This window comes from Pelmatolapia mariae, linkage group LG10_11, assembly GCF_036321145.2.
Source record: "Pelmatolapia mariae isolate MD_Pm_ZW linkage group LG10_11, Pm_UMD_F_2, whole genome shotgun sequence".
Taxonomy (NCBI): domain Eukaryota; kingdom Metazoa; phylum Chordata; class Actinopteri; order Cichliformes; family Cichlidae; genus Pelmatolapia; species Pelmatolapia mariae.
The window spans coordinates 46,988,882-47,001,028 of record NC_086236.1 but is presented as its reverse complement, the minus strand read 5'-3'; the positions used below and the strand labels follow the sequence as shown (position 1 = coordinate 47,001,028).

General features: G+C 39.8%; 1 protein-coding gene across 5 annotated transcripts in view; it reads right to left on the bottom strand.

Moving 5' to 3' along the window:
- Positions 1-1,415: 1,415 nt before the first annotated feature.
- cobl (cordon-bleu WH2 repeat protein) overlaps positions 1,416-12,147 on the bottom strand; it is a 60,913-nt gene continuing 50,181 nt past the window's right edge. For all 5 annotated transcript variants that reach the window (XM_063486153.1, XM_063486157.1, XM_063486156.1 and 2 more), the window contains 8 exons: positions 9,215-9,527; positions 8,034-8,140; positions 7,577-7,768; positions 5,874-7,441; positions 5,581-5,787; positions 5,341-5,457; positions 4,024-4,323; positions 1,416-3,233 (listed from right to left, as the gene is read on the bottom strand). In XM_063486153.1, coding sequence (XP_063342223.1) covers positions 3,150-3,233; positions 4,024-4,323; positions 5,341-5,457; positions 5,581-5,787; positions 5,874-7,441; positions 7,577-7,768; positions 8,034-8,140; positions 9,215-9,527 — 2,888 coding nt within the window. In that variant the 3' untranslated portion in view covers positions 1,416-3,149. The remainder of the gene's footprint in view (positions 3,234-4,023; positions 4,324-5,340; positions 5,458-5,580; positions 5,788-5,873; positions 7,442-7,576; positions 7,769-8,033; positions 8,141-9,214; positions 9,528-12,147) is intronic.

The following is a 12,147-nucleotide window of genomic DNA, read 5'->3' as shown; positions in this document are numbered from 1 at the left end:
AGTAAACACACACTGTGCTGATTTTGCATCATCAGACATTCAGCTTCACACAGGCCGTTTGTTTAAATGATTGATCAGATACATAGTAGACTAGCCAACACTGGAAAACAAAAAGAGCGCAACCCCTGCTGATAGTCAGCGTGTCCATCACTCATAAGTCGCCCAGTCGAGACTAACAAAGCTGGGTAATATACACCCAGGCAATTAGTGAACAGTGTTTATTAAAGTTTCTCACATGATTATGGATGGGCCACTATGGAGGGACATAAGGCCATTGTTAGTACTTATTAGCCATTTATTTTATTATTTTAAACTTATTGTGCTGTCTGTGATCCCTTTTCCATTAGTGAACATGGAGGCTGTCAGAAATCTAACCCTTAACAGGCTCAGGCTTACATGTTACCATTAATATGTAATGGTTAACAAACCCAAACCCAGCAATGAGGAATAAAATCAAGAACCAGAGTCAAACCTGAATGACTATATTTTTGTTTGATTATGTGGCGTGACCTTCTGGTAATTCTTGATTTGGAGGTTGTTTACGTTGGTAGGCTGGTTAAAATGGTTTGGAACGGCAACAAAGTCACAAGCCCAAATACACGTACATGCTCAGAACAAAAATATCACCCGCATTCACCCACCCACTGACACACAGACATCCACCCACTCAAACACACCCTTTCACATATTTGTAAGGAGGATTAGAATGGTTGTAGAGCGAGCATGAATGTGAACCCACTAAAGAGTCTGTGGTCCCAGCAGGAATTTACAGCTCTCTCTCTTGGCCAAGCTCACCCTTCTGCACTCTGATATTTTTTTCTCCGCCATGAAAGTTTCAATTAACGTGTCTGTCTGGGAACACCTTGAGAGAAGGCATTTAAAAAGCCTCAGTGTTCAAATTCTGCTAGCTTTTACACGACACTTGTGGCGAACCAGGATGTGCGTGCACAAAATATGCATTTCTAGTTCAATTTGCAATAAAATCTGGATGTTTGCATCATTCATTTGCATCTGAGGGGTGGGGGGAGTGAAGCGGCACAAAGTCTAATGTTTCAGGATTCAGGAATACAGGAAAGGTTCAAGTTCTTTGAGAGTAATTTTGTGTGACCACATAGTGATGAGTCACGGCCATGAGCTGCTGCCCGGAATAGTAGCTCATCTGTGGCGTGGCAGAGAGGTTACAATATATTTCATAAGGACTGCAGGATGGCCACAGTCTTCCAGCGAACCACAGTGCTGGGAATGGCACAGACACATCGGGGGGTGGTGGGGTGGTGGGATGCTTTCCAGTGCAAGGTTCATGCTGCCATCTGCTAAACCTAACATCTGTCTAATTACTATTTGAGAGGTGGGGCACATATTTTCCATTTATATAATCAAAACAAATGACAGTAGCAGGTAAATTTTTGCTTGATTACAAAATGTATTTATTGAATCGAAAAAAAGGTAAACAAAATTAACCTTCTCCATAAAACAATGTGCACTTTAAACATAAAAAGCAATAGCTTATAAAAACGTTCACTCAGTCAGTGGAATAAAGCAAATCTATCGCAATGATTTACAAGATATACACTTCTGTAGGCTTTTTTTTTTGTAGCTCCCTCCCAAAATTAAGTTAAAGTTTACCTCTGAAGTTATAGAATAACAAAAAAGACAAGCTCTTGAAGATCAAATTAGACAGTGAAAGTGTGGTTTTGCATCATGCATGAAGTAAACACAAATTAAAGTTAGTGTCTATAAAACTAGTTAACCCCCTTTACTCAAAGATGTCTCGAAATACACAGCAGCAAACATTTTACCTGAATATGGAGCGTAAGCTTTTCTTCATTCTAACGATGATCCAGCATGGACTTTAATCGTATCTAATACAAACTATTTAATGGCTCTCACTCATAGCTATGACACGCTAAACCTCCCCTACAGAGCAGAATGAAATGCAATAACGCTTAAATTATGACATAAGCTTTACTAAAGCGGGTTTTAGATTATCTTATTGATTTAATACACTAATCTCTTTGCTTTTTGTGAAACCGTTCTTATGGTTTTTAATGAAAATGCTTCAAAATGTTGAAATGTCAAAAAAAAAGGAAAAAACTATTTCAGCTACAGTATGTACAGTATGTATTTATAGCAAATGTTAAGGCTATGCTTATCATGTTTTCCACCGTGAGGCAGAAATATCACAACATAGCATCTACAGATTTTTAACAGCAGCACAAATGAAGGTTAGAAGCTTAAACAGGAGCACAGTGCACTAACAGGCACCAGCCAGTTGTTACAATATGACTCCTTCTTAGAGTCCTGAACTGTGGAAGTTGGCATTATGGAGGAGATCTCCATAAAATAATACACTTAAAGCACTGCTCACGGACCTACTGTTTTCTTAAATATACAAAAAAATTATGTTTTAAATAATGTTAATTGTTACAATAAAATAGGAAATAGTCCAGAATCTGATCAAACTTATTGCACCTCACATCGATTTTTTTTAAACAAACAATATGTGCATAACACTGACTTAGCATTAGGCATATAAGGCATTTGAAACCTACAGTGGTAAAGGCAAATGGAAATGATCACAACACAAAATGATATGAAAGTCTCATATACTATTACATTTTGCTTTCATTGGCACAGATTTATGTCAATGCTCTAGCTGCGCCTTGTGAATTCAAGGGTGGATGGCAGCGGATGTATTTACGAACAGCAATATGTTACAAAGGTGGAAAGGAACATTTTCCAGCAAGCTACTGTTTGTCAAAGCGGAACCTATCGCACCCTTTGTTAGACAGATGTTGCAGGTGTTTGGCTACTAACACAGTGAGGTTCTTCTTGCTAGAAGAAATGTTTAAATCCTTCCTCATTCATAAAACATCCCCGCTTTGCTGTTCCTTTCAGAACTAGACCAATGTGCGCGTGAGGCCCAATATTAGTAGTAAGAGGTGTGAATCTTATTCTGAATTATATATTTTTACTTGATTTTTCACAATTTCTGCAGTGCAAAAAAATATATCAGACAGCATTCACTGAAAATGCAACTCAAACTGTTTTTCCCCAAACACCTGCTGTAAAAGCACTATGGCAAAACACAGAAACTAAGACTACACTTAATCTATTATTTCTTGTTGTGGTGATGCCGGCTCCCCCTCTTACTGCTCAGGGATTGTTGAGGAGCTCGCTTGGATCGTTCCCAGTTTGCCATTCACTTGAACCGTCTTCTTGGGAACTGCGACCTAGTTGAAAGAAATTGAACATGTCATTTTATTTCTCCACTGTGATAATGACAGGAGCAACAGTTTGAGGCAACAAAACAACATGTGATCGGGAGTTCTTTGATTTTTTGCCCTCTTGATGCTATTCAGTCGCTGCTATTGTTCCTTTCTGGTAAAAACAGGGCAAAAATAACAATTCAAAAGTTTCAGAAGTCTTATTTTTCCATAGCTGCTGACCTAAAATTGAACTTTATCCTCTCGAAAATACTCATGGAGCAGTACAGTATGGCTGTCAGATTTATCTTTGTACGTGTTACAATCTGCAACTCATTTCCAGTTTCCTGGCTACTAGACCGCAGGAGATCTTTGTAGTGCCGGTGATGTCTTCCAGCGAGGCAAGCTCTGTGAAACCAGACCAAAGATGTGAGGAGAAAGGACAGTGGTTCAGCTCAACTGGTTTTGCTGCCTCAGTCTGTGCTTAGAGCTTTTTTTGTGTGTGTCCGTGTCAATTTTTTCTCTCTTCTTTGATAAGAGTCTCTCTGATCACTAATATTCATGAAAACAATAACAACAAAAGGAAAAAAATATTCAAAAGTTACATTTTAATTTCCTTGAGCTTGTTAGTTTTGCTGGGCTGTTAGACATCTGAAAGGCTGTATCCTCTGCTGTAATTTTATCTAATGTGAAGCGTGTGATGTTGAGGTATAACTCTTTACTTTCTCTCTGTTTTTTCACGAAACTGCTGCTAATATAAAGCAAACAAAGGTTGTTCAGAGTTGTAAACTTCTCTATATATTTTTAATAGTTTTACCTTTTTGAGCCTCTCAGCCGCCGATCCAGAGCGAATGGCCTCCAGCATAGCCTCCCTGGCTAGAGCAGGGTTCCTGGGGGCGTTCGCATTCGAATGTGGCACAGAGCTAGTTTTACCCTGGGGCAAGACAGGGGCAGGAGGTGGCGGTGCAATCGTCGGTGGTGGTGGAGGTGGTGGGTGTGTAAAGAGAGGAGAGGTGCAGGTCAAATTCTTGGGGGAAGAGGGAGAGCTTGGACTTCTCTCTTCTTCAGATGCCAACTTTCTGAATTTCTCAAGCTCATGGGCAGCTGCAGATTTGACCTGTCACACAGAGTGGTGAGACAATGGTAACTGTAGACATGTAACCATATGGAAGGACAGCTGCTCCCATATGAGTCTCTGACACACACTCCTGATACACCTGATGCATAGCTAGAAAGATAGCCTCCAAACGAAGTCTTTTCTATTTTTTTTGTTAGCGACATTCAAATTTATATGAGCTCTCATTACCTATTTTATAACTCCATTTAATAAACATATTCAGTCTGTTTACCCTCCTTTTCAAAGAAGTACAACAGTTTTGTTTTCCGACTAAGTCATACAGCATTCCAGAGATTCCAGATCTGGCAGGGAACCTCCAGAATAGAGCCACAGATGTTTCAGCAGCAGTAACACATTTTCTGCCTCTTTCATTCCACTCGGCTACGCAAATGTGAGCAAACCACAGAACGCTTTCCAAAAGGATGGATGAAAATAGACACATGTGCTAGCATAACCTGCACTTCAGTGTAAGCTGCTAATGAACTAATAACACAAGACAAAGTGTTTAGCATTTACATTCTAATTTAAGCTCTTTTTGACTGTAACGGGTACACATGCTCGTACTGTGTAAAACCATATGCGTACACCATAAAATGATATTATCAGCTTTGCTATGTATTACATTTGGCATAGCAACATGCTCACAACAACAGTTCAAACACGCTGATGTAAGTACATACAGGATATTTGACCTGCTAATGGCACTCAGAAATCACAGGGTATAGATAATATTAGGAGTTATGCTCTGTGGATATTAAATAACTGTATACTGGATACATTTTAATCTGCATCCAAATGGTGATCTATGGGGCTGAGAAGCATTGTAACTACATGCTAAAAAGAACAGCAATTTAGATATTTATAAGGAAGTGTTTTTTTATACATGCAGGTAAATGCATAAATGTTAAAATAATAACTCATACTTTTATATTTTAGATCACATCCCTCTTACTTCCACCCTGGATATCAGCATATAGAGATCAATGATACTTCTTAGCTGTTAGGATAATATTTTACCTTCTTCAGCCTGCTGGTGTTATTCTGGGCTCTAATGGCGGCCAAAAGAGCAGACCTCTCATTTTCCTCTTCAACATAAGGCCCTTTCTTTAAGGAGCTGGGACCAGAAGTTGATATCTAACAAGGCAATAAAAAAGGAGAAAATCAGCCAACATTATTACCTAGCTTGTTTAGATGAACATATGAAACCAGATAGATGGGCAAAATGCTATCCTACAAATCATTTTATCTTGAGCTCACTTTCTTCAGCCTGTCTTTGCCTCCACCTGTCTGGATTGCCTCCATCAGACTGCTGTGCAGAGACGTCTCTTTCTCAACAGATTTATGGATCACTGGTCTGAACTTTTTAACTGGCCCAAACACCGTCACAGCTGGAGATCCTGGGGTCACACTGCTGTCTGACACTGTTTCAGGCAGTTGAGATTTTGAAGCTGTCTCCTCTGAGTTCTGTGAATTATAAAAACAATTATTCACAGTATATTTTCAAGATTCATATGTTGTAATATTAACAGTATAATCCAGGTTTTACTTACGTTTGTCTGAGATATGGTCTTTGGGGCTGTTGGTGGTTTAATATATGAGTTTAGGGCATTGCTTTTTGCTGGGCTCGGACCTCCAAGCTGACTATGTTTGACATTATCTTGTTCATTGGCAGTTACTTTTATTTTGGTGGATCCACTCAACTCAGCGTGATTATTCTTGGCTGGTTTATTTTCCAACATATCAGAACTTCTTTTGGTGGCTACAACACCATTTTCAAATCCACCCCCGTTTGCTTCTCTAAAATCTTTCTGTTGATCTGACATATACTCTGGGTAGCTTGTAGATCTTTGAGGACCAGGATACCTGACTGTAGAATTAGAGCCATTCTCCTTATTATCTAACAAAGACGCCAGGGAAGATTGGCGCGGATTCACTTGCATCGATCGACCTGATTTCTGGAGGTCAGTAGTCGGTGTCTTCAGGGAAGCAGAGCATTCAGGGCTGTTAGGGATATAGCTGGGTTTCGCTAAGGTCTTTGGGGGGTGTTTAGCGATGGCAGACGCTACATATTGGCTTGAGGTTCGCCTGGGAGGTCTGAGGAAGGACAAGTCTGGAAGTAGTGAAGGAGGAATGGTAGGTTTGTCGGCTGGGGGCTGAACATTTTTGGGTACTGAATTTTTGCTCCCCACCTCAACACAGTCTTTGTCTGCAACTTTGACATTCCTTATAGGTTCTTTAGTTTCTTCTTTCACCACCTCTTTAGGTTGGATTCTCTCTGGAGGTTCAGAAACTGTACTCTGTGTTGATTTCAGGTACTCTGTGTTACTGGTCTTCAGTGTAGTTTCTGTGACTGATGTAGAAGCACTTTTCAGTTTGTTTTTGCTCTCCTCAGCTTTATCTTTGCTGGGGTTCACTGCAGTATCTTGTCTTTCATTTGAGCTCCAAAAAGCTTTGGCCTTCCCAAGAAGAGGAGAACCCTCATCAGAATTGATCTGTGACTCTGAAGACCTACTGACATTATTCCTGGAGATACCCTCTTTCACCATGTTTCCCTGATCGTCGATCTTAATGGCACCAATGGTAAATGGAACACCTGACTGTTCTTTAGCAGTGTTTATAACAGAGGGCTTGGGAGGGATCACAGTGAAGGTTTTCATACCAAATCGTGATGTGACGTTGCGAGTAATTTTATTATGTGAAGAAGGGAAAACCCTATGCGTTTGTTCATCTTTTTCCGTAGATACTGGTTTCTGACTTGCTGGTGGAAGATCAGGTTTCTTCTTCTCAAAAGACTCAGCATTATATCTCACAGGGTCAGGCAGTATCACAGCGCTCTTCATGTTTTCGTGCACGTCATCATTAGATTTAACAGCCAATATTTGCTTATCTCCTTTCACGCTGTTGCTATCGACGAGATTCATCTCTTTAATTTTTTTCTCCTTTATCTTTTTTTCCTTTCTGTCACACACAGACTTGTTCTCCGCTGGTTTAGTGTGCTGCTCAGATTGAGACAAGTCCTTAGTATTTGTACGGTTTCTTTTATTATTGACTGCTTCTGTATAAGCATTGTTGTTTTTGTTCTCGGGCTCCATTCTGGACTTGTGACAAAAGCCATGTTCTGTGATAAGATAAGGGAAGAAAAATTGTAGTAAACATCCATCCATCCATCCATTCGCTTCTGCTTATCCTTGTAGTAAACATAATACAGAAAAGCAAACCATTTTAAATCTGATGCACTGGTTGTTTTTCCTACCTTTGCTGCCAACTGACTCCTTCCTGGTAAATGACTTCACCTCATGTTCAATAATATTATGATCATAGTCCTCCAGTACTTCATCTATGGCTGTAACTGGCACATCCAAGTCCACTACAGACACTGGCACCTCATTACTGTCACTAGACATGGTATAAGGAGCCTCTTTTGCTGAGACTACATCTTCATGGTCTGCAAAAGAGTGACAGATTCAGGTCTTAATAGGTAATCCACTTAGTGTGGAAAACTGTGGAGTATTGTAAAGTGTTGTGTTTTATGTTGTGTAGAACATTTACAGGATTACTTCAGTTGATCCAGCTACAGCTACAGTGGTGTTATGATGATCAACAGGTTAAACCCTTTAGGAATTGTTTTTCAATTTCAGTGCTGGATGTATACATCTCAGTGAAGACATTTCTATTCAGTGTAGCTTATATTTTTGCAATGCCCCTTTTACCTGCAAGGTCTGCTTCAAAATCAGCCAAAGTCTGATGGAGCTCAGCTGCGAGCTTTGGATCATCTTCAAAGCTGTTTTTCAGTATCAGAGGGCTGATGTCTTTGTGCCTGAGAAGGGTACATAAAAAGAAGTCATCACCATGTATATTACATACACATATAAATATAATCATGTAGAGGCCCTTATCGTTTACTTTTAAAAAAAAGTCACTACTGAAAAGTCTATATAGTAAAACCCATTACTGTAGTGATGCTGTTATATTCGGCACCCTTTGCTTAAGTAATCTGCCTAAGAAATCAAAAGGGTAAAGGCAGTTCAGAAGTAGAGGAAAGAAAAATATGTGTAGGCTTTAAGTGTTTAAAGTCAAATTTTATTTTCACTGGAGTCTGCTGGCTTTGAAACACGCAGCTGTTAAGATATTATTACCACAGTTCAAACTTCCTGCACTCTCTTCAATGGTTCAACAGAGAATTCTCATGGGTTAGTGGCATATTAGCCATAACAAATTGCATCAAGAAGGCCAACCCAAATAGAATTCATCTTCTAAGAGACTTGGACGGGTCCTCTTTTCCTCAATAATTCTGAGAAAACTGGGTTATAGTGGTTTCCTGGAATAATGAAGAGCTGGCAACATCAGGCCAGAACCTGGATTCATAAAATTTCTCTGAGTAGGGGCATCAATCCAAGATCCCTGGTCTGGGTAAATGAGCGTATACTTTTCAAAACAACTTAAAATGTGAAAAGGGATCTGGAGCAGCATTGATTTTTTACAGACCTTTGATTAAGGGCCTAAAACCATAACTATAAAAGCCCAGAATGCAAAACTGACTCAAATATAATATGGTAGGAACTGCTCTTGATTTTTACTGCTGGCTCAATAACAAATATCAACTTTGTCAAACTCAAGTTGGATAAAACTGTGACAGTTTGTTGTAATAGCAGTTAGGCTAGCTTAAATGGACAGCTCAGTGGATTAGAGAAGATGAGCTAATATTGACAATAAGATTAATAAGTATGGGAAAGAAGTCAGGTAGATAAATGAAGTAAATGCAGATTTCTTAATTAGTCCCACCATCTTGAATGTAACTTTAGTCAAATTCTTTATATGCAAATATGAGAAATAATTTTGTTGTGAGTCTCATTTGAACTGCCCAACCCACTTTCTTGGTTCCTTTTTCTACCTGTGTACCGATCCCCAGGTGGCACATCCCTCATCGCTCTCACTGGAACTATCTCGCACTGGCCCCGCCGGTTTCCACCCACTACTTCCATCCAGAGACACACTCCCATCGGGGGAAGTGGGTTGGGTGTCGGAGGGAGAACTGATCATGCCCGAGTCCTCGCCCTCTGCCATACCTTCAGAGGCAGCGTAACCCTGGTCATGCAGGCTGCTGCCGGCACTGCTGCTGCCCAAAGACAGAGTCTCGGCCAGAGGTGCTTCAGTTTCTGGTTTCTGGTCACTGACTGCAGAGTTCTGAACAGAATGGAGCCAAGCTGGGAGAGAACAGAAAATCTTAGCATTGGGACTGACTGTTATCGCAGTCAAGAAATATTAGATTACAGAACAGTAAGGCCACAAGTGTTTTAATTAGGAAGTGCATTATTGTTTCTCTGATCAACAAAACTTAGAAGATTAATGATGGCTAAAAACCTTCTAAGTGAGAGGAACAAAAACAAGAACAAAAAAAAAGCACAAGCTACAGAACAGGCATGAAGATCAAGAGACGGTAGACATAGAGGGAAAAAAACTGGGTAAGTATTTAGTTTAGTTTCAAGATTCATTCTGACATCAAACACACACCCACACACACCCACACACACATACACATGCACCCAAGCCAAAAAACATAAGCCAAATATGTTAAAAGCAAGAGTGAAGAACCACCACTTGTGGCTTGATAAACCATCTTTAATGATGTCTGGGTGGATTTACTGTATTTAAACTCTGTTGATTAGATTTTCACTGTACAGTTTTAGATTTGAGGGAAACCTAGCATTGCTTATACCCTCTCATTTTTTAGTACACTCATGCTCTGGTCAGTCATGTGGGTTTGGGGAAGTTATTTACTCCGTCACTGATCTCACTGAACTCAAGGCCAGAAGAATAAAAATCAATGTACCACTTGTTTGCTTTTTATTAGATCAGCGAGCAAGCACAGTGCTGGCTATTTAGCAGTGAACTTTTTTTTTAATGAATTTAACAATGAATGACTCTGTTCGTAATACCAGTTGTCAATAAGATTGTGCATGCATTTGGTCATGCACTGCACTGCAATATTTCTGCTTATGCGTGCATATACGTAAATGTGTGTTGCTCTGTACTAGGACTGTCAGTTTTGGGTCTGTTCCTACTGGTGTGGAGAGAACAGTCCGTTCCAGGAGATGTGGTGATGACTCACAGGGCTGTCCCCCCAGCTCCTTCCCAGCAACAGCTTAGTCATGCCAGCAACAGCCGCAATCGGCACACATTCACAGAGACGTGCAAAGACAAGTGCACATATGCACACACAGATTTATGCTTGCATATGTATACGCTTGCAGACAAGCACACACACACAAACAGACAAACTTCCAACTCAACATGACCTTGGGCAAATTTTTCTGTTAGAGCTAAACTAAGGGTGTCTCCATTCCCAAGTTGTTAATACTGTGACATGCCACTTCAGTCCATGCACAGTGCTAAATCAGTGTCCTGGAATCTTGGGGCAGTCTTGAAAAGTTTAATTGACTATTTCTTGTAAACATATTCTTTTTTTCAATCACCCCCCCAAAAAAAGAAAAAAAGAAATCGATAATCAATCCTTTGCAGGTTCAAAAATTACGTGATTTAAATTACACATCCCCTGAATTAGGATACGCATTTGCATCATATTTCAAAGGCTTGGAAGATGCAGAGTTCTAAAACTGTCATCAGAAAGAAAATTAAATTACCGTACAATTAATATCTAATCAGTTCAGGCCTGTACATTGCTGTCTAAAACTGTCCTCATCTCAAAAAAGTAACCGCATAATACACTTCAATACCACAAATGTTGCATTCATACAATAGAGAATTGCTTAATAAAAACAAAGACAACACAAAAAACTGTACTTTAGCATGCAGGATGTTTTCTATTACTCCGCTCGTAACTGTACACAAGTTCTTTCTATGAAACACTCTTTTTAAAGCTCAGATTTCTTGTGGTTTTTCATCCTAAATAAAATTCCTAATTCTACAGTGAATGCAATCCTTCAAAAACAAACTGTGAAGCATTAACTGAGCTACAAGCTGCCTCCAGTTCACAGTGTCTTGTTAATTTTTAAGTAGACTGTTAAAAGCTTTCTTTGGAGAGAGGTCTTGTATTTCATATGCTTGTCTTTATGAAATTTAAGAGCCATTACCACCTAAAAGTAACATGTCATTGATACATCACTCTTTCCATACTTTTGCTAAAGTCAGCACGCGTTCGGGTTTTATGTTTCTAAACCAAGCCACAATACCAGGCAAAGACAGAGCGACGTACACTGTCCTGCAATCGATCTGCAGCTATCACATCACTGAAATATTGGCTGAAATCACGTGACCTAGCACCACTGCCTTCTGACCACATTCTGTGTCCACTTTTAACTCAACTCTGATCTCACGCAAAATAACTGACAACCAGTGGATCAATGTGAAGTAAAAACCATGCAGAATATGTACAAACATTTGTAAAAAGGATAAAAACAATACAAATAGTACAAAAAAAAACCAAGCTTTTTTTTAAAGAGCAAAACTTTTTCCAACTTGCTTTCACTTTTGTCACAAGGTTATATGCAGTGAGAATGGATTCTGTAAAGGCAAGTAAAGGCAAGTTATACAAATGAAATGGTACTCAAACGTGAGACTGTAACACCAAATACAAGACAGCAGAGAACAGCAGAAGTAGACATCAAAGGGATGAGAGGAGGATGGTAATTATCAAAGAAAAGTCCAGCAGAAATAAGCGAGGCCATGGAGAACCAAATGGAGCTGATGAAAAAGGACTGTCGGAGTGAAGGAAGGATCGAGCCAGAGAGAGAGAGGGAGAGAGAGACTTCAGGAGTGTTTGGAACGAAGACGCACAGGCCCGCAGCAGTACACTACAAAGGAGGG